Raw genomic sequence first — 21814 nt, forward strand, 5'->3', positions numbered from 1 at the left:
GCTTGTTTGTTCATTTCAAGAGAGTGCCAATGGGTTTAGATAACATAATACTTTTTTGTTTCTATTTTCTTTGTTGGTGAAGTTATAAAGAAAAGGGTGGCCCCATAACATATGCTTTTTGTGAATAATCATCAAGTAGATTTATTTAGTTGGATAGTGACATTACCATACTATAATGGAATTTAAAGAAAAATGCCACCAATCAAAGCCAATTCAGCTTCTCAGACCACTTAGCAAAATCCGAAATTAAAAAATAATAAAAAACAACGTAACTTCAATAAGATTACGTAAACACGTGCATGTCAACATCGCATTTAATTTTAATACTCTGCACCTTAGGTTACATGAATTTTACTTATTCTATCTTTTTTTTTTTTTTTTTTTTTAATCCATGGCCATACCTAAGATATGAATCAGAAGGAATAATGCATTCAGCAGTTTAATTACCACCAGTTCACCGGAGGCATGAATCTCAGTGCAGTGCAGTGCAGCTCAGTTAAAACCGGAGAAAATAACAGTTACCTCTCAGGGTGGTCACAATATGAATCTATTTGGTCGACTACTCACTTCTTCCTTAGCAGCTTCTCCTTCATCCTTTCAACTGCACTCCTTAGAGTCCCTTCATCTTTGCAGAAGGTAAACCGGACCAGATTCTTTCCTTCCTCTGGGTTTAAGTAAAACACGCTTGTCGGGATTGCGACCACCCCTACTTCCTTGATTAGATACTCGCAAAATGCAATGTCGTTTTCCAGCCCGAAGGGCGTGTGATCTACCACAATGAAGTAGGTTCCACTGGACGGGTATACCTTAAAACCAACGGACTTCAGTCCCTCCTCCAAAATTGCCTTCTTCGCCAGGTAATCCCTCTTCAGCTCCTCATAGTAGGATTCAGGGGCTCTCAGGGCTGCTGCAGCCGCATACTGCATAGGGGTGCAGGTCGCAAAGGTGAGGAATGAATGTGCTTGTCGAATCCCCCAAGTCAAATGCGGGGGTGCTATTGCCCACCCAATCTTCCAGCCCGTCAAGGAGAACGTCTTTCCCAGTGAATTCAGAGTAACAGTTCGCTCGTACATTCCAGGAAGGGAAGCCATGGAAATGTGATCCATCTCAAAGGACAACTTGTCATAAACTTCGTCGGTGAAAACCAATACGTCATTCTCCACGCACAAAGACGCAATTGCATTGAGCTCTTCCCTGCTGAACATTTTCCCCGTGGGATTATGTGGGGTGTTTATGAGAATTGCCCGAGTATTCTTCGAGACCGTAGCCTTTAGTTCATCAAGGGGAACCGAAAAATCAGGAGGCCGCAGGGTGATGCATTTGATTTTGGCACCAGCCATTGATAGAGTGGCTTCATAAGAATCATAGAATGGAGCAAATAGGATCACCTCATCACCAGGATTTATCAAACCCAACATGGTCGCCGCAATTGCTTCAGTGCATCCGGATGTGACAGTAACTTCCTTTTCAGGGTCCACTGTAAGTCCAGTATCTTTATGGAACCTGGCAGCTACAGCAGAGTTGAGGTCAGGGACGCCATATCCTCGGGCATATTGGTTTTTCCCACTTCTAATGCCTTCAATGGCTGCTTCTTTGACAAATTCGGGACCATCAAAGTTGGGGAATCCCTGTCCTAGGTTTATTGCTCCATGTTTGATAGCAAGCATACTCATTTGTGTGAAGATCGTAGTTTTGAATTTCTCCAATCGCTTTGCAACCTAGAAAAGGAGGTCAAAGATGTTAAAAAAAAACCTAGAAGGATCGATAAAGAGATGACAAGAAATGGCAACGACCCATTCACTTGCACATCTTCAAAAGATTACAGGCAAATCCATTAAAAAGAAACAAGAAAGATACTTGGCTGAAATATATCTTGGAGCAAGCATTCAACAAGTGCAACCGCAATCTCAAATCAAAACCACTTTGTTCACCAAAAACCTGAATGTTAACAATTAGCCCGCATATCCTGGCATCCCATTCCATGGTGAAAGCCCCAAGAACTACCATTTCTCCATTGTGCCACGAGGTAAGCAACCTGTTCCTGTGGATCCTATGATTGACCCTTAATTTCATCCCTGGAAGAAGATCGCCAGTAAGGTAGTCAAAGCTTTGCCACCACTGATTCATTGTTGTTCACCTTCCCCACAATGAAATTGCCAGTGTCCAGTAGAGTAGCAGTTGGGTTGGTGCTGGTTAGAGCCCGTATAGCTCAATTCTCTTTCCCAAATCATCTGTGTCAATCAAATTACCTGCACTGTCTATACCCAGAACACAAGTGTTGAGAATTTTAGTGTTTCTGTTGTCAATCCACACCGGTGACCCATAGCTATAAGCACTAATATTGTATCATATTGCTAAGTAACTGTAATTGGAATTCTTAGGGGTGTTATTTGTAGTGAGGTGATTGGGAGTCCTCTTGGGGGATGTTACATATTCCAGCTGCTTGTATTACTTATACAGTAGACAGATGAGTAAACCATAAATAAATTCCATCATTACAAGAATATCTTATGTTCATATGTATAGTAGCAGCTATGTTGGAGTCATGACATACACAGCTTCAATGTGTCAGACTTGGACTTATTGGTCATAATGGCTGGTATGGAAAGTACAATGATGGGAATTTTCTCTCATTTTCTTCCCATCCTCTCTTGTTGCTTCCTCTGACACCCTTAGACAAGGTGATTGGCCATATTCCTCTTCTTACCTTTTCTCTACAAATAAACTCTTCAAACTGGGATTCTTCACTCCTGAGAATTCCAATTACAGTTACTTAGCAATTTGGTACAACATTAGTTCTGACATCTATGTGTCACCGGTATGGATTGGGAATGGAAACACAAATTCACAACAATTCTTGTCTTTGGACCATAGACAGTGCAGGTAATTTGATTAACACAGATGATTTGGCGACAAAAATCGAGCAACACAGGGCCCCAACCAGCACCACTGCAACTGCTACTCTATTGGACACTGGGAATTTTATTGTGGGGGACGTGAACAACAATGAATCAGTGTTGTGGCAAAGCTTTGACTATCCTACCCACACTATTCTTCCAGGGATGAAATTAGTGGGTCAATCATAGAACCAACAGGAACTTCTTGCTTACCTCATGGCACAATGAAGAGGTGAGAGTTCATGGGGCTTTCCCCATGGCATGGAATCCCAATGGAAGAGGCTAATTGTTAGACACCGCGGATAATTTTTTGGACCATATATCTGGCAATCGAAAGTCAACCATGTTTCATGAAATGAACATTTTTCAAGATAAGACAGAAATATAAATGAAATAAAAATGTATAAATAAGCATTACAATTAACTTTTCAAGTTCTATCTTCCAGACCTTCTGTAACTGTGTTAAGTATAATAATTGTCCCTTATCATCATATTCTCTTAGTCACAACATTTCCCCTTGTTAGGATGCTTCACAAGCGCATGTGGGTTTATATCACACTTGCATCTCATATCAAAGTCTATGCCATTCAGTTAGTGGGATTCTCAAGAAAAAATAAGAAGAATTCCTTCTTTTTTGTGCCAAAAGAGAGAAGAGTATGAAGTCAACCTGAAAAATTAATGTCAGTCAAACGCACAAACTAAAGGCAAGAAACTTCATCCAATCACTAACAATGCAATACAGTTCTCAAAGCCCTAATGGAGTACCATGCCATTCAAGTTAGAGATTGGTGTTACTTGAGGTGTTGCTCAGTATCAATTAAGAAACAACTTTTATCAACTTTAAGGTATAAAATCTATTCTTAGTTTTCTTCCATTTGTTTGCCTCTGAATTGAACCAAATTATGGGTTAGACCAATATAATCAACTAAAACCTCCAACATGTCAAATTTTTTAAGCCTATTAACTAACCAAAAGTACCCCAAGGAACACTTCCCAAGGGTGGCTCAGGTGCTGATCCACCTCTCATGGTAAGCATGAGGTCGTGGGTTTGAACCTTCCCATGCCCTAGTATGGACATTTCCTGTAATTTCTTATGTACCCAAAAAAGAAAAAACAAAAACAGAAGTACCCCAAGGAACAAGAGGGTAGAGGTTTCTCCTAGACCTCACCAAACTTCAAACCCAAAATAACAAGCTCAGCAAGCTAATTCTTGAGTCCCTACCACTTCTTTAACCATGTCAAGCAACTGTAAGAGCATTTAACAATGTCAGACACCAGGGGAGGGGGGAGTGAGAGATAGAGAGGGGGAAGGAGAGAACCATAAAAAGGTTGAAATAATGATGAGAAAGTTAAATTGTGTTGCATTTTCAATCAGAACAGATACAAGTCAAGCACATGCTCTGCAATAAGAGCAGTTCAACAATAATCCATGTTAATAAATTAAGCTGTTAGCTGTGCACCTGCATTGTACCCCAAGATAGTGCTAAGCACAAACACTTGATTTTTGGTGTCATATATGGACACGCATTGAACATGTGACTAACAAACATGGCATGAGCTGGCAGTATTCTTGAAGAACTTCATTCTGGACAAAATCTAAATACAAAAACAATATTTTCTTTAACAAGAAATTAAAACAGAATATTAAGGCCCAATTTGGCAACTCGTACCAGCTTCCTAGACTCAAGTTTCTTAACTAGGCCCACAAGCCTAATTTCCCCTTGAGCCCAAGGGCATTGAGGCCCAATTTTGCATAACCCAGTCAACCCAAATACAATGGCCTTCAACCCAGTCTAAAACAACCCAAGCCAACCGCAAATAAACCAACTAGGCTAAAACCAAAATCATCTTTGTCCACAAACAAGTCATATTCTTCCTTTTTATCTGGGTTATGCCAAATTAGGCCTCAAGTCATCACATATTCTCAATACTCACATACACATAAAACAGTACCATGCCATCCACAGATTGTCCTCGTGGTAGATTTAAGCTTCCTTTGCAATTGACAGTGTCCAATTTTTTGTCCCACTAGTTATTGAAAAAAAAAAAAAAAAAGATGAGATCTAGTACACCTACTAGAGCAATGGAGTCTAACCTGTCAGGATATATGTCCAAACAAGACCGGATATTACAATGCCTTTAGATCACAAAAACTCAGAAGGACCATATGAATGCCCAATTTGCAGCATCGGCCTCAGGATTGAGAAACTTATTCACAAACATAAATCTCTAGAACACAAAACTGGAAGTTGATGATCTTGAGAATGAAGTAATGGGAGAATCATTAACCAAAAAGAGCTTGACCATGAAGTAATGGGAGAATCAGTTATTTCAGTTCAAGAAGCTCCCAAGGATGCTCAAATAATAGTATTGAAAAAAGCCTACAATGTACTTGAAGAATATTCCAATGTTTTCCCCAAGGAAGTCTCAAGCCACCTTTCCCCTTTGCCTGACAACCTTCAGCATGTCATAGATTTTGTCCCAAGAGTGATCATTCCTACTTTGGCTCAGGATAGAAGGAAACTCATTGAGCATGTTCAGTTAGGTAAACCACTTAACAAACTACAAGATAGTCCATATTAATAGCATGCAAAACTTCATATTGAAGATTTTGTTATGATTCACTTGAGGCCAAAAGGATTTGGACCCAATGTATGTGACATTGACATATCACCTAACTTTTGTTTTGACTCTATCTTTGATGATGAGAATATTATTGTATATAAAGTCCAATTTATTCCTCTAAAAGGATCTCTTGTTGACTTACTGAACCTGCTCCAGAGCCTAAAGTTCCATTACAATTACCTTTTTGTTATGTACACAAAAATAAAGTGTCATGACCCAAGGAATAATAGAAGGGCATCATTGTAATAGGGTTGCAATGGGTTGTTATGATATTTTTACAAGTTGTTAGAAGCACATGGGTGCTATTAGGATGTTGTTAGAAATTAGTTAACTAGCTACTATGCCTATATAAAGGCCCCATTGTAAGAGGAGAGGATATGTTTGAATTGATTAATGAATTTCTAATTCTCTCTCTACAATTCTCTACAATCTCCCTCTCATTTTCTCTCTATTTCTCTCCCCCATTTCTCTCTACATTCTTTCCGCATTTCTGTCCATTTCTTCCTCTCCAGCATTCTATTCTTAATTCTATTCATTAGCTCCTTCCAATTGTCATTCCAATCCTAGGCTAAATCCTAGGGTCATGACAAATGGTATCAGAGCGGTCCTTCTTCGGCTGTGGCTCATGTAATTTTGGTAGTTGATTCCGATGACTCGTCAAAATTGATTGATCAAAGATTAGTTCTTCAAACATTGCCAGATCCTTGCAGATCTAACAATATCAGAGATGGTGATTCTAGTGGTGAATTGTGGCGTGAGCGAGATCTAGATTCAAAGCAGAGCGGTTGTTCCTTGGCTGGGAGTTCGGAATTCAATAGTGCTCAATCTGATTGGAAGGGAGCAAGCTAGGAGATCTTTAGCGGTCGAGCCGAGATTCCAACAGGTAAGGAAGCGAGTCTGGAAGCAATTGTCGAATCAAGGCAATCGCATGTTGGATCCAAAGTATTAGCGGTTCAGTGGGTGTCACGATTTGAACTGGCAATGAACATGGTGATTTTGGAATCCAGGGTGATCGCGAGTCCGTAGGTGTTGATGCAGACGACCAGGAGACTCACTACCAGAGCAGAAGGCCAGTACGGGAGCTCCGTCGTAGTTGGCGAAGCATAATCGCTCAAGGAAGGCACTATTGAACTCAAAATTGGAAGGTGATAGAGATTGGGTCAGGTGTGGAAATAGGAGTCGTGGCCAGTAGGGGATGGTGATTGGGTTGGCGACTTCCCTAGGCAGCTGACGTGAGGCGATTGTCGCCTGTGAATCTGGGCCCTCCTGTTCGAATCTTGAGAGGAAAGCAGGTGGTAGCTTTGAAGCGGGAATTCAACTGTCGAAATAGATAGTAGCAATTTCCGACGAGCCAGAGTAGCGTCGATTGAACGAGGAGGCGAAGCAAAGCAAGCATTTCAGCTCTGGAATTAAATTCGACGCTGGCCAGGAGAGTGCCGACTGTGATACCGAGCTGAATCTTAAGTCAAATCAAAGGGGCTCAGCTAATCGATTTGGATTGAGGAGACAAAGGTTCCAATTCCGAGGAGGAGGGATGACGTGAAGTGGGAATAGGTCTGGGTCTCGACTAAAAAGCCCAGCAATTTCGGTATCTGATTCCAGCAAGGTTCGAAGCAGCTAGGAGTGGATTTTTGAAGGCGAATTTGGATGGGCGATTCTGGGTTGTGACTTGCAGCGCTCCTTTGCAGTAATTCCGATCCAACTTCATTAAGGTAGATCATAATGGAGCAGTAATTTCGAGCGGTGGATTCCAATCGAAATTCTATACTGTGAGCAAAGGGAAACAAAGGTTAATTTTGGCTTTGAATTTTGGTTAACTTGTTTGAAGAAGAGCGGTATGTATTGGTCTTCCAAGTGTCATGTCTGTGAGATGTTGACCATGGGAAGCAAGGCACACATGAAACAAAAGGGGTCTCAATTGCAACCGAATGATGCTGCATTTTCAGTGGTTAATTTTCAAGCAAGAGAGCAGCCTCAATTGCAGCGGAACAGTGTTGCATTTTCAATAGGGTGTCCTACTCGTGAAGCTAGGGGAGGCAGTGCATACATGGAACAGATGAGCCTTCAATTGTAGCAGAAGAAAGCTTCCTTTTCAGTTGGAATGGAGCTTCAATGGCAGCCAAAGAAGGCTACATTTTTAGTTGGCATCAATAAGGAACAGAAGAAGGGGATCAGCCAAGTTGACAAGGAAACAAGAAGTGTAATACATGAAGAGTGTAAGGAATTCGATCGAATGTTCCACAAGAAGTTGCAGGAGTTTGCAATGATACTGATTAAGAAGTATCATTACAACTTTAAGGTGAAATACTTTGATGATTATCACGGAAGTTTTAACAAAGAGGAATTCCTAAAAATAGAGCAGCCGAAGGAGAAGTGCAACATCAGAAATAATATTAAAGGTGAATGGCATTATCCAAAGGGAATCTGCAATGAACAGATTGATAGGGCAATAAAGGCAAAAGGAGAATTAAAGGAACACACCGATTCCTTTGGAAAAGAAGTTCTCGATGGTGATGTTTTTGGGATTCTACAACAAGAGCAGTCCAACTTTAAGGAAGAAGGGGAAGAGGAGGAGGAAGAAGAGAGTGAGGAAAAGGAATTGGAGAATGGCACTCAATCAATTGACAGCCTCTTAAGCACTCTTACTAGTGCTGAAACACTTGGTCAGGTGTCAATCATCCATTGCTGCGTTATGAGGATGTTGTTGATATTTCAGCAACGAAGCATGGCTGTGGGTTGAAAGGGAAGATAATAATTGCAACTAAGGATGAAGGTCTACCATTCTTACTTGTATTGGATGGTAAAGAACTACTAATGGAGGTCACGGACACGGATAGTCTTTACGTTGGACTCCAAGTTTCAGCTACTAAATATGTCTGTCCAGAATTTGCTGATCATGTCCATAGATTGGAGGTCAAGTTTGATCGGGCAGCTATTGTAGAAGGTGGGTGTATTGGATTTGAACGCTATCAGGTTGCTCCCATTGAAGTTCTAGGCCAGATTACGCCTGGGATTGATCTCGAACACTTAAGAACAAGGAAGAAGAAGAGGCCTAGAAGGAGAAAGAAAGAAAAATCAGATAGAGAAGGCGGGAATTGGATGAAGCAACGGCTACTTGCTGCATATTCTTGGGGATAAGAACTCTATCAACTATCAAGAATGGGAGAATTGTCATGACCCAAGAAATAATAGAAGGGCATCATTGTAATAGGGTTGCAATGGGTTGTTATGATATTTTTACAAGTTGTTAGAAGCACATAGGTGCTGTTAGGATGTTGTTAGAAATTAGTTAACTAGCTACTACGCCTATATAAAGGCCCCATTGTAAGAGGAGAGGATATGCTTAAATTGATTAATGAATTTCTAATTCTCTCTCTACAATTCTCTACAATCTCTCTCTCATTTTCTCTCTATTTCTCTCTACATTCTTTCCCCATTTCTGTCCATTTCTTTCTCTCCAGCATTCTGTTCTTAATTCTATTCATCAGCTTCTTCCAATTGTCATTCCAATCCTAGGCTAAATCCTAGGGTCATGACATAAAGTTGACATTATTTTAGCTGAGCAGATCTCTTTTACAAGGGATGAACAGATTAAACATTTTCTTGTTGGGTGAATCCCTCAGATTTAGCCTACTTTGATTCCTAAAAGGGAATTGCCACTGTTTGACCCTGATCTACTGGAGTTCTACAGGAGCCAGCAAGATTTAATCAAAGCACTGGTGCATTCTTCCCACTGTGAGTGAGTTGTTGAAGATGATGCTCAACTACTAGTGACACGAGTCTACACAAAACCCAAGGAAGAGTTCTTCGAACAAAAAGGGAATGATAAGGAATTAGAATTATCAAATTTTAATGTTTGATTTTAGGATTTAGGTTTTATTTAAATTTTAGATTTTGCTTTTGAAACGATTTATTTAGATTTTATCTTTTGTTTCTAGATTTTGTTAAGGGTTTAAATTATCTTTGGGTTTTGGGGTATAAATAGGCCTATGATGTAATTAGAGAATCAATTTTAGTTAGGGGTGCGCAAACTTCGATTTTTGGAAAAACAAAACTGACCCAAATTGCTCAGTTTTTGAAATTGCTTGCACTGAAACTGCACTGAACTAACCAAGTGTCAGATTCCTAATCTGACAAGTGAAATCAAGAATGGCGAGAGGAAGAAAGAGAGAGGGTTTGAGAGGATTTAGAGGGAAAAGAAGAGTGAAATTTAGGAGGGAAAAGAATTAAGAAGGAAACTAATTTCCTGATTTCATTCAACATAGGGAAGAGGCATAGATCAGCCCTTTTTTATACTGATCTATGGCCAGTTGGCGCCAAAAACGGTTATGCCTTCCCCCACTTGCCTTACAACTTGCCCGACACATACTGGAACATTTCTCCAGCTATGATTTAACCGAGGGCTTTTATTTACAAGGGCTCAGCCCAATAGATCAAAGCCTAATGCCTAGTACATTGGCCTCATTATCTAACACCAAGCACCTCAATTCAGTTTTTTTCAGTTCAATTTCTAGGTTAACCAAATTTTTTTTTAATTCAAACCATCGATTCAAAATACTTAAACTACGATCTACAACAGAAACCAATACTCAATTTAAATCATCAAACCAATACTCAATTTAAATCATCAAACAAACCACCCAAATTCCCAAACTACAGCAAAAACAAAGACAAACTCGAGAAATCAACACAAGTTTCACATGAAAGTTTCCAGATTTCATATGGTAAATCCCTTTTCAAACACGGAATTCAACAAATCAAACTCCAGCTTCCACATACTTCTACCTTTTTTGCCTCAACAAACTTCAAAAACTTGGAATGAAAGAAAGAACAAAACAAATTAGGAACCAAAGAACTCCAAATATTGTTCTGATGACCAAAAGCAAACAGAGAAATCAGTTGTTATACTTTGGTTGAAGCTATAGCCTCTCAGCTTCCGTATTCTCTCTCTCTCCTTTATCTCTAGAAGCCACAAGAGGTTTTTTTGCAGAAAGAACAAAGTGAGGTGGGTGAAGAAGGAAAGCTCTGCATGCATGCTCACCAGTCAATTGAGGGAGAAAGAAGCAGACATGAAGAGTTGAAGCTAGGCGTGAGGCAACAGACAAAAACAGAGATGATTTGCAGTTCTGAGATAGATAGATAGATAGATAGAGAGAGAGAGAGAGAGAGAGAGAGAGAGAGTTGGAGTTCCAAAATGGATGATTAGAGAGATTGAGAGAGTGAGAGGCAACAGACCACTACATAAAGGAGATCAAACAAGTAGAGTTTGCCCAATTTCAGTTCAGTTCAATTTATTAAACCTCAGTTCAGTTTGGTTTATCGGCACTGCTAACTGAAACCAAACCAAGATCCTTGGTTTTTTGAAAAATGAGAACAAAACTGAACCATGCTTGACAAAACCTGACCCAAAATGTTCCGTTGGTTTTTCAATTTTTGCAGGTCGGCTGCACAATCCTATTGAATACAAAATGATGACTTCCTCTCCTAAAAGTTCTCTCCTCTCTTTCTCTCCAGTGGGTCTTCTTCTCCCCCTATACTTTTACACCATCTTTGTTGTTTCACATCAGGAATGTTAGGCATATACCAAAAGTTAGGAATCTTTAAAAATCAATCTCTCCCCTATCCTATAATCTAGCAACACCAGTCATGAATCTAACTGCCTCTAATTGTCATTGCCATCCCACATCTCCACCATGACCACCCTCACAATCTGCATCTACCAACACTGAAGCCCTACAAGGAACACAAATTGTGACCACCCTCACAATCTGCCCACTTGCAACCATTGTGCCATTCTAACCAGACCATCCCCCAATCTGTAATACTAAATGCATCAAACCCACTACAATAACAGAGCTCTTTTGTGAAGAAGTTGGAGACAGTTTTGACAGGTCTTTTGGTCAAAAATGATGCTTGAGGATGGTTGTGGTTGAACAGATTAAAGGGAACATTTTGTCACGGCTTGGGATCGGATTGGCTAACTGATTGGGAGTTAATCAGCAATAGAAATGGTAAGTCGGGCAGGGAGAAAGAAAGGAAGAGATAGCAAGGGAGACAGACAAGTATAGAGAGAAAGAAAGAAATCTGAAGTTGATTGATAATCTCGTTAATGGACCAAAAGGTCTAAGAAGGATATATAGGCCTCTGCATACCGGAGGATTCCTTCCCTAAACAGTTATAACAACCTATTTTGTCCTATTCACACCCTTTACACCTGGGCTGCTTTTGGAATATTCTTTCTAACAAACTGATACAGCTGAAAATTAAAACAAATAACAGAATCTAAAGAAAGTAATAACAGAATGCAATGAAAGGAAATTAGGAGGGGTATCGCCGTGTGTGACAATTCCCTCCTCCTTAAATAATTTCTTGTCCTCAAGAAATGTTAAGTAGGCTAGCAGTCGTGGGAAACTGTTGGAGAAGAGTTGGTAGGTACTCCCACGTGTTGCTTCCTTGTTCTTCGTGTTGCCACTTTACCAACACTTGGATGAGGGGTACTCCCTGGCAGTAGATCACTCTTTTGTCGAGAATGGCCTCAGGCTTCTTTGAAGTCTCCTTTTCCTTTGGATTGGTGGGCAGTGCAGTATCCACTGGCTCAATCCCAACTGATTTCTTCAATAATGAAACATGGAAAACTGGGTGAATGTGGGTTCCCTGGGGAAGTTGTAGTCGGTATGCCACCTTCCCGACCCAAGCAAGGATGGGATAGGGACCCAAGTATTTGAGGCTCAATTTGGACACCGGTCCTTGGGTAAGGGTCTTCAGATGAGGATACTTCAACCAGAGATACACTCTTTCGCCCACGTCAAACTCCCTCTCACTTCTTTTCTTGTCCGCATACTGCTTCATCCTATTTTGGGCTGAGGCTAGCTCTTGCTTAAGCTGTTGCAGAACCATCCTTCTTTGCTGCATATATTCTTCCACAGCGGTTGCAGTCACCTGTCCTTGTAAGGCGGGTAAAATGGGAGGTTTGTACCCAAAGTTGGCCTCGAAAGGAGACATTTTCAAGGCCGTGTGGTAATTAGAGTTATACCACCATTGGGCCAATGCTAACCACCGATGCCAGCTCTTGGGTTGTCGAATGCACATACACCGCAGGTATGTTTCTAGGCTTTGATTGACCCTCTCCGTCTGGCCGTTCGATTGCAGGTGATAAGCTGTCGACATATTAAGTTTGGTCCCCATAGACTTCATCAGGCCTTGCCAGAACTCACTTGTGAAGATCTTATCCCTATCCGAGATGATAGTACTTGGAACTCCATGCAGCGCCACTACTTTGTCCACAAAGGACCTTGCTACCTCCTGCGCTGTAAAAGGGTGGGACAAACCTATGAAATGGGCGAATTTTGTCAGCCTATCAACGACCACTAGCACAGTATCCTTCCCTTCGGATTTAGGCAACCCTTCTATAAAATCCATAGAGACACTAGTCCAAGCTTGGCCCGGAATAGGCAGGGGTTCAAGGAGGCCGGGGTAGGGTATATTCTCATGTTTGCATCGCCTGCAAGTGTCGCAGGCCAGAACAAATTTCTGGACATCAGTCTTTAATTTGGGCCATTGGAACAGTTGCTTTACCCTAAGGTAAGTATTTTGAACTCCTGAATGCCCTCCCAAAGGTGATTCATGCAAGGATTGCATGATCTTTTTCTTGAGACTTCCCTTATCACCAACAACAATCCTGCCATGAAGTCTGATCAACCCTTCCTGTAAGGCATAACCTCCAGCATCAATAACTCCCATTGCTAGCTTCTCCAGTATTCCCCTCACCTGTTCGTCCTCTTCATAGCTGTCGACAACTTCTTGATACCATGCTGGAATTACGGTAGTGATGGCATTCGGACTTCCTTCTTCTTGGCACCTTGAAAGGGCATCAGCAGCAACGTTCTCCTTGCCCTTTCTATACTGAATTATGTAGTCCAATCCCATCAATTTTGCCATTCCCTTTCGTTGCAGTTGAGTTTGCAATTTTTGCTGCAACAAATGTTTCAAGCTCTCATGATCTGTTCTGATTATAAACTTCTCATTCTCTAAGTAATGCCGCCACTTTTCTACTGCCATAAGCACCGCCAAGAATTCCTTTTCATAGATGCTTAATCCCAAATGCTTGGGGCTTAATGCTTGGCTTAGAAATGCCAAGGGCCTTCCTCCTTGTGACAACACAGCCCCTATGCCCCCCCGGCAGGCGTCTGTCTCCAGCATGAAAGGTGTAGAAAAATCGGCAAGGCCCAAAGCAAGCACCTTGCTCATCTCAATCTTTAGCTTCTCGAAGGCTTCCTCAGCCTCTTCTCCCCAGCTGAATGAACCCTTCTTAAGTAGGTTGGTAAGTGATTTACTCACCACTCCATATCCTCTCACAAACCGGCGGTAGTAACCGATAAGGCCAAGAAATCCTCGTAAAGCCCTTACTGTTGTTGGACGTGGCCAAGCTATCATGGCTTCGACCTTTTTGGGATCAGTCCTAACTCCTTCTTTTGATATCAAATGGCCCAAATACTCAACCTGATCTTGCCCAAAGGAACATTTCGACCTTTTGATGAAGAGCTGATTAGATCTAAGGACTTCTAGGGTGGTTTTGAGGTGTTGTAAATGCTGATTAACGTTTGGGCTATAGACAAGGATATCATCGAAGAATAGTAATATGAATTTCCTTAAATAGGATTCGAAGATTTGGTTCATTAGGGCTTGAAAAGTGGCTGGGACATTGGTGAGTCCAAATGGCATCACCAAGAATTCAAAATGTCCATGGTGGGTTCTAAAGACTGTTTTATGGACATCATTAGGTTTCATTCTTATTTGGTGGTATCCCGAATGAAGGTCCAGCTTTGAAAAATTTTTGGCATTGTGTAGCTCATCCATTAGGTCTTCTATCAAGGGTATAGGATACTTGTCTTTGATAGTTAGGGTATTTAATTGTCGGTAATCCACACAAAAACGCCAAGATCCATCCTTCTTTTTAACAAGGAGGACTGGTGACGCGAAAGGGCTCTGGCTGGGTCTTATGAATGATTGTTTTAGCATTTCCTTCACCATTTTCTCAATTTTTGTTTTCTGGATGGGAGAATAACGGTAGGATCTGATGTTTATGGGTTTGGTATTGGGCTTTAGGTGGATTGAATGGTCCAAGGCTCGGGATGGAGGTAGAGTATCTAGTTCAGTAAATAAATCCTTAAATTCTAATAGCAATTCATGAATAGGGGCTTGAAAGTGTACCTGGTCAAGATCACATCACTGGCTGTTGACAGTCAAGCATAATTCCCCATATAGCTTCTGCTTGTCCCCTTCTTCCACTATTGTAAGGGAGAACAGTTGAGCCAGTTGGTTCCACTTACTCCTGAACACCCGGTGAAGCCTCTTTCCGGTTATCATTCGGCAAGTCCCAAACTCTCTTCCTCCCGTGAGAGTCATTCTTCTCCCTTCTTTATCAAAGGATACCTCCATCCTATTGAAATCAAAGCTTATGGGGCTCACTTCTTTCATCCAGTTAACCCCTAGTACCACATCGCAGCCCCCTAACTGCAGCAGCCTCAGGTCCGCTTCAAACTTCTCCCATTGCATCTCCCAATTAAACCCCCGGCATACCGATTCACTGATCAGTCTATTCCCATTAGCCACCGTCACACTAAGGGGTTGAGTTTCCTTGAGGGAACACTTCAATCTTTTTGCCGACCCTTCATCCAGGAAGCTATGCGTGCTTCCACTGTCAATTAAGATTAACAAGCTGTCATTCTTCACCTTCCCTTCCACCTTAATGATCTTGTTATTGGTCACCCCCTTCAACACATGGAGTGAAATCTCACCTGTGTCTTCTTCCCCGAGCTCATCGTCCTCTTCTCTTTCATCTTCTTCCGCTTCTACTTTCTCCTTCAGGTCCCCTTCTAATAACAACAGTTGTCGCCTACATTGATGCCCAGGATAATATTTATCCTTGCATCTGAAGCACAACCCAAGCTGCCTCCTCAGGTCGTTATATTTTCCCCCTGAGCTGGGCCCTCCTGTATTCCTAACACCTTGGCCGGCTCTACCCCAATCTCGGTTATGTACCTTATCGCCTGGATGGGCTGAGTTTCCCGTGACCACCCGGTGCTGTTGTCTCTGCTTCCTCATTAAGGCTTCGACCACCATTTCTTGTAGTCTAGCGCTTTCTGCCGCTTGCTCCACTGTTCTAGGCCGGATCATTTTAACCATAGGCCTCAAATCATCGCTGAGCCCACTCAAGAAACTAGAGACAAAATAGGCTTCTGAGAGGTGGGGGTCGTTGTTGATCATCAATGACCTCAGTTTTTCGAACCTTCTCAGGTAGGCATTCACGTCTCCTACCTGCTTTAATTTGTTGAATTCTTCAATGACGTCCGACATACTTTTTTCTCCAAACCTCTCGCATAACCTCCCCGTGAACTCCACCCAGGTTGGGTTGTTCCTGACCCTAATCCACCCCTGATACCAAGCGTCTACCAGGTCATCAAAGTAGGCCAAGGCCAAGGCCAAGGCCACCCTCCTTTCCTCAAGTACGTTGTACCAGTCGAACATGCGCTCACATTTTCTCACCCACCACCGGGGATTATTCCCATCAAACACCGGAATCTCCAACCTGGGTGTCGGGAACCCCGGTTGCTGTGGACGATTATGTCCTCCATGTTCACCCTCCATCACATTCCTTATATCCCCCTCCGGTTCCACTCCTGTCCCCTCATCGCCCGCTACTCTGTCCCTCCTGGCATCTGGTATTAATAGCTCTGTTCTATTTCTAGGAGGAAACTTAGGGGCCAATCTCACAGCATTTTGGCGAGTGAACATAACCATAAACTGTTGGAGTTGGGCTCCCAGCTCTGCTCTCATTTGCGCATTATCCTCCCGCATTTGAGACAGAGCCCCGTCAAGCCTTCTCTCCAATTCACCTACCGAACTTTCCATTCGGCGGTCCAGCGTTAAAATTGTCGCATGATTTCGCTCCGATCCTCGCTCTAACTGATCTACTTGACTCTGGAAGCCTGCCACCGTCGAGCTGAGCTGTTGTAGCTGCGCCTCGAAGCTCTTCATGCGGGTACCGTCCGCCATGGATGAATGCTCCGCTAATCAAGCCAAGACCGAGGCTCTGATACCAAATTGTCACAGCTTGGGCTCGGATTGGCTAACTGATTGGGAGTTAATCAGCAATAGAAATGGTAAGTCGGGCGGGGAGAAAGAAAGGAAGAGATAGCAAGGGAGACAGACAAGTATAGAGAGAAGGAAAGAAATCTGAAGTTGATTGATAATCTCGTTATTGGACCAAAAGGTCTAAGAAGGATATATAGGCCTCTGCATACCCGAGGATTCCTTCCCTAAACAATTATAACACCTTATTTTGTCCTATTCACACCCTTTACACCTGGGCTGCTTTTGGAATATTCTTTCTTACAAACTGATACAGCTGGAAATTAAAACAAATAACAGAATCTAAAGAAAGTAATAACAGAATGCAATGAAAGGAAATTAGGAGGGGTATCGCCGTGTGTGACACATTTGAAGTCATGGAAATGGTTGTGGTTGTGCCATAATGGCGAAATGATGTTGTTGTTAATAATAACAAAAAGTCCAAGAGTGAGGTCAAGGAGTTCGTGGAAAAGACAGAGATGGAAAAGCAAGGGTGATGGATAGGCATTGTAATGGTAAAGAGTATGACTTTGCTTGGAGGTGGCTAGAATGGGTGACAGATGTGAGTTATGACTTATTATGATCCACCAATGCTAGAATTAGAGAAAAAACGAGGTGGTATGGTTGGGTGAGACAGAGAGAGGGAAAAGAAGGAAGCAAGACTTTTTCTGTTTCAAACTAATTTTGCTATCTTTACCTTTTTGTAAACTCTATGGTATGAATTTCATGCTAGAAAGTGGGTGAGACATGTGAAAGAGAGAAAGAAAGGGGGGGGGGGGGGGGGGGGGCACTGGGAGTTTTCTTTTTGTCTTTTTTGTGTTTGACCAATTTGGGGTTTTTTTTTTAGACGGTGGGATAGTCATTTAGTAGTCTTAACTCTTAATAAATTTTCAGACAACATTGACAAAATCATTATAATGTTCCGAAATTAGGATCAGTGTGCAGGTAACCCATCTTTTTAACAATGACATTAAAAAAAATGCAAAAGTAAGCAGAAATACTCTAAAATCTATCTTAAAGTTCATCCACTTTAAAAAAGAAAACAATTTTTCCTTCAATATGCCTCAAGAATTTCACAATGTTATCTGCATGCAAGGGCCCCACAATGACATATTCTCAAGCAAATGGAATAAGTTCTTGTCTGATCATGCAAAAGCTAGAAAGCAGGACATTTCATTTGGACTGTCATACTCATATTGGATTGTACTAGACACAAATACTGGTCAATTAATTCAAGATACATATCAAACACGCCAAATGGTGACTCCCGACTAGATGGTGACGCCAAATGGTGTCCAAATCTCAAATCTCTTCTACCATAGAATTGCTTAAACAAAGCCTCCTGGAAAGAAAAATAATTTGATGACATTAAGCTGATCACCAATTTAGATGGCAGAGGCAGCAAAAATGAATCATTCACCTATGAGGAGTTTCAGTATCACCTCCACTGGCACATTGAGGAGCTCTGGTCAAACTCTGTCTTGCGGCCGTGGCAACAAAAGGTCGAAGAATAAGAATAAAGCGAAGAGAAAGATAGGCAATGAAGGAGATGGGACAAGTCTTAGGGTTGGCAAAGCCGGGGATAATCAAGAATTAGAGGGTGAAATTGAGAAGGATGTGACTGAGGCAACAAAAGGATTGAATTTGGGAAAATAAGAATCAGATGTGAAGAGGAAAATGGAAGGGAAAAGCGAAAGCTATCAAATGGGTTCATCTTCACTAGAACCCATACATCTGCTGCAGATGGGTTCCAATGATCAGCTTAAGCTGACTGGGAAACCAGACAGCTGGCAATGGTCGGCAAAGACAACAGACAGTGTTATTTTTTCTTTTCACTTTGATTTTTTATTTTTAATTAAGTGGAGAGATTAGAAAAAAGTTGATTAATTAGAACTTAATATGAATTCAATTAATGCCCTGGCAATAAAGGGAGAGTACAAGAACCTATTTGGACAAAAACAAACCACAAGGGGTGTCTAGGCAAAAGACCCAAACCACAAGGGATGTGCAGGCAATTTACCCTAAAAATTATAAAAATATTTTTTTTTTATCATATTCCTATTGTATTCATATCCTTAATTTTTTCAAATTACTGTATGTGATATAGCATCCATATTACTAGTCATACCCTAGCTGCATTGCTGCTTGTTAGTGCAAGAATATTGTTCCCAAAACAGCAGTCAGCTTATGTAAGAAAAAACACCAAAGTCTTTAGCAAGCTTCTTAAATCTTAATCAATATAGAAAACATACACCCAAGTAGAGAAGACCTATGGGATGGCAGCAGTAACCGTGAGTAATGAGACATTTTATGACAAGAAATGAAGTACAATTTCACATAATTTTTGGGCCTAATAATACAAATCTGGAGAAAAAAGTTAAAGCATTTGAGCAAATATGGTTAAAAAAATTAAAATCAAAATATGGCCCATATTATATAAGTTTTGGCAGCTCAACAATGATGAAAGAGGTGATACAGTGGGAACATGATATTGTATTGACTTAGCAAAACAGCTGGATGCATCAATATCTGTTAATTGAGTCTGGGCATGCCTTACAAGATGACCCAGTAACCCAAGTGGATCAACAGAGCAGCACTCAGAATGTTAAATGTAATGGATACAAGTTGCTAAGAAACCATAAAAAATGGGAACACTAAATGGAGTTTCCATGTTCATATTATAGCTTGTTGACAGAAAGCTTGTGACCCCAAAAGGGACAATGAGCCAAAATTTAGGCTTGTTGAACCCAAATCTGGGATCTTGACCCTAACTCTAGGTTCAGTGACCCCACTGTGATGAGGGTTCGACTGGTCATCACCGGCAGTAAGGAATAAGAAAAAGGGACCATGTTGTCAATCAAGGAAGGTAGAGAAGGGATAATGAACTCCAAAAAATTTGTAGGAGATGGGTATTTTTGTATAAACATAATTCTTTACATATATTTAATCATCTAAGGATGAACATTGGTTGCAATAGTAAGGTGTTCATAAGTGGGAGGTCACAAAATCGAGTTGTGGAAACGAAACAGCCTCTTCAAAAAAAAAAAAAAAAAAACAAAGGGAAAGCTATATACAAATTAAACCCTCCCTCAATAATCACAAAGTGAGGAGCCACATACATTGGAGACATGCTTTATATATTTAATCATCTGATGTAACACAACATTTTTATCAAAAATCATATTCAATTTTTCTTATCAAAATGTTAAAAAGTGACAACATTATCAAAACTATTCTACTTTTTTTTTACTAGAAAGTGAAAACAAACACGGCATAAATAAAAACAAACCCATAAAAACTAACAGCAAAATTAAACAGACCCTTTTAGCACTTGCATGGCACCATTAACAAAGAACTTAGATATCAATCTAAACTACAAATAAAAGAAGTGAAGTGGCTAAAGCATCAAACATGATATAGAGACGTCAGGCTATCTAGAAGGTTCAACCTAGCCACAATTAACTTGGTTGGCATACACGTCCATGCTTAATTCACAATAACAAAATCATAAATGATGTATACCTCAACCTAGAAGCTCCACCCAAGTAAAATTCTAAGATCAGCCCTAAAAGGCCAATAACATCAGACTTGCCAACTAGCCACAATCTTAATGAGGGTTTTTCTTGTATTGATCCCTCCCTTCCAAGAAAAACGAAAAACAAAAAGTCAGATAAGTGCGCAAATAACCTTTCTTGGTGACCAAAATCTAAAAGGCACTAGCAGTATAGCCAAGAGGAGTAGGAAAACCATTTCTTGATACAAGTTCAACAGATGTATCAACAATTACCAATGCATCAGCAATAAATACTCACAGATACACACAAGTGGATTTGTCCTTTCAACTACATTGAGAGGACCAAGTGAAACGAAAACAACGACTAAAAGTTGATGAGAATTGAAGGCAATTGAGGCATGCTCATATAAATATCAAGGAAGTAAAATGCAAGTCACAGGTTCTAACATGTCAAAAGGTGTTACAAAGTCCGCAATCCCCTCTCGTCTCTCTCCCTTCTACTTTTCCTAACCTTTTAAGACAATCCGTAACAACAATCTAAACTTCGGTGCCTCCAATTCAATTGAAGCCAAAAACCACATTCCTCTGGGCACTTAAGCTATATTTGCAATTAGGATTCTCCAACGCAAAGGAAAACTGAAAGAAAATGAAATTCCCCAGAAACATCATTTTCACTTTCTTTTCCTTCCACAAATCCTACTTCATTACTGTCCTTTCACCATGCTTAAGTTTCTGGTGGCATCACGTAACATAAATCAAATCAATCAAACTCAAACTCAAACCCTCCCCTTTTAACATCCAATCCATCTTAGTTACAGGACTAAAATACCCAGAAGACAAAGAAGGGCAGTAACTCATTTCGAATTCAACGCAAATCCATCAATCAAAAGCCAATAATCAAAGAGCTGAAAAGTACCTGCAAGGGCTGCAGGGAGCTCCGATCCGACTCGTTCTGGGTCGGAACGACGTCTTTGTGGGTGGTGACGCTGGACATGGCCGCCGTGAAAGGTGGGTAATCGGTGGCGCGCCTCCTGGTATTGAAGTTCTCAACGCTTCTGCACCGCGTGAAGCCGAAGCTCGATGGTCTGACAAGTCGAACCCGACAGGTCGTCCAAGTGCAATGAACCGAAAGCGACATTGGAATGAATGAATTTATAGGGCTGCGAAGGAAAGAGGGGAATCGAAGTCAGCGTCCGAGCGTCGAGTCGTAGGTTACTGCCGAGTACTTGCAGCTCCAGCCTGCTTTGCAAGCACCAAGATTTCGGGAAAAAAAATAATAATAATTGCCCCCCAACAAACATGGCTTAACGGTTGAGCTGGTAAATGAGTTGAAATTCAAAGGGATTTTTAGACTATAGCCACTATATAGATAGTTGGGGTCCCATATTCGGTCTCATCGTTGAGTTCTGTGATTAACTCTTTCTGTAAAAATTTTGAGGCTGAGTGCAGAAGCTCTTAAGGTCAAGAATTTTATCTTTTGGAATCTAAAATTTATGAATAAAATATTATATTTTTTTAAATAATATTATTTATTTTTAATAACAATAAATAACAGTAATATAAATGAAAGTGATTGGTTAATATTACAAGAATATAAAATATAAAATTTATTTGACGCAATTTCATCTTCCCCTACTAGAGACGAATT

At 40.9% G+C, this 21814-nt stretch overlaps 1 protein-coding gene across 2 annotated transcripts; it reads right to left on the minus strand.

Annotated features, from left to right (window-relative positions):
- Positions 1 to 246: 246 nt before the first annotated feature.
- Positions 247 to 21429, minus strand: LOC127807609 (uncharacterized). Of its 2 annotated transcripts, none has more exons than XM_052345611.1 (2): positions 21083 to 21429; positions 247 to 1718 (listed from the first exon to the last, which is right to left on the minus strand). In XM_052345611.1, the coding sequence occupies exons 1-2, from the start codon at positions 21302 to 21304 to the stop codon at positions 564 to 566; spliced, it is 1377 nt and encodes a 458-aa protein (XP_052201571.1). In that variant the 5' UTR covers positions 21305 to 21429; the 3' UTR covers positions 247 to 563. The 2 variants fall into 2 exon arrangements, with proteins under 2 accessions (XP_052201571.1, XP_052201570.1); XM_052345610.1 differs by lacking the exon at positions 21083 to 21429 and adding an exon at positions 1858 to 2959.
- Positions 21430 to 21814: the final 385 nt, after the last annotated feature.

This window comes from Diospyros lotus, chromosome 8, assembly GCF_014633365.1.
Source record: "Diospyros lotus cultivar Yz01 chromosome 8, ASM1463336v1, whole genome shotgun sequence".
Lineage (NCBI taxonomy): Eukaryota > Viridiplantae > Streptophyta > Magnoliopsida > Ericales > Ebenaceae > Diospyros > Diospyros lotus.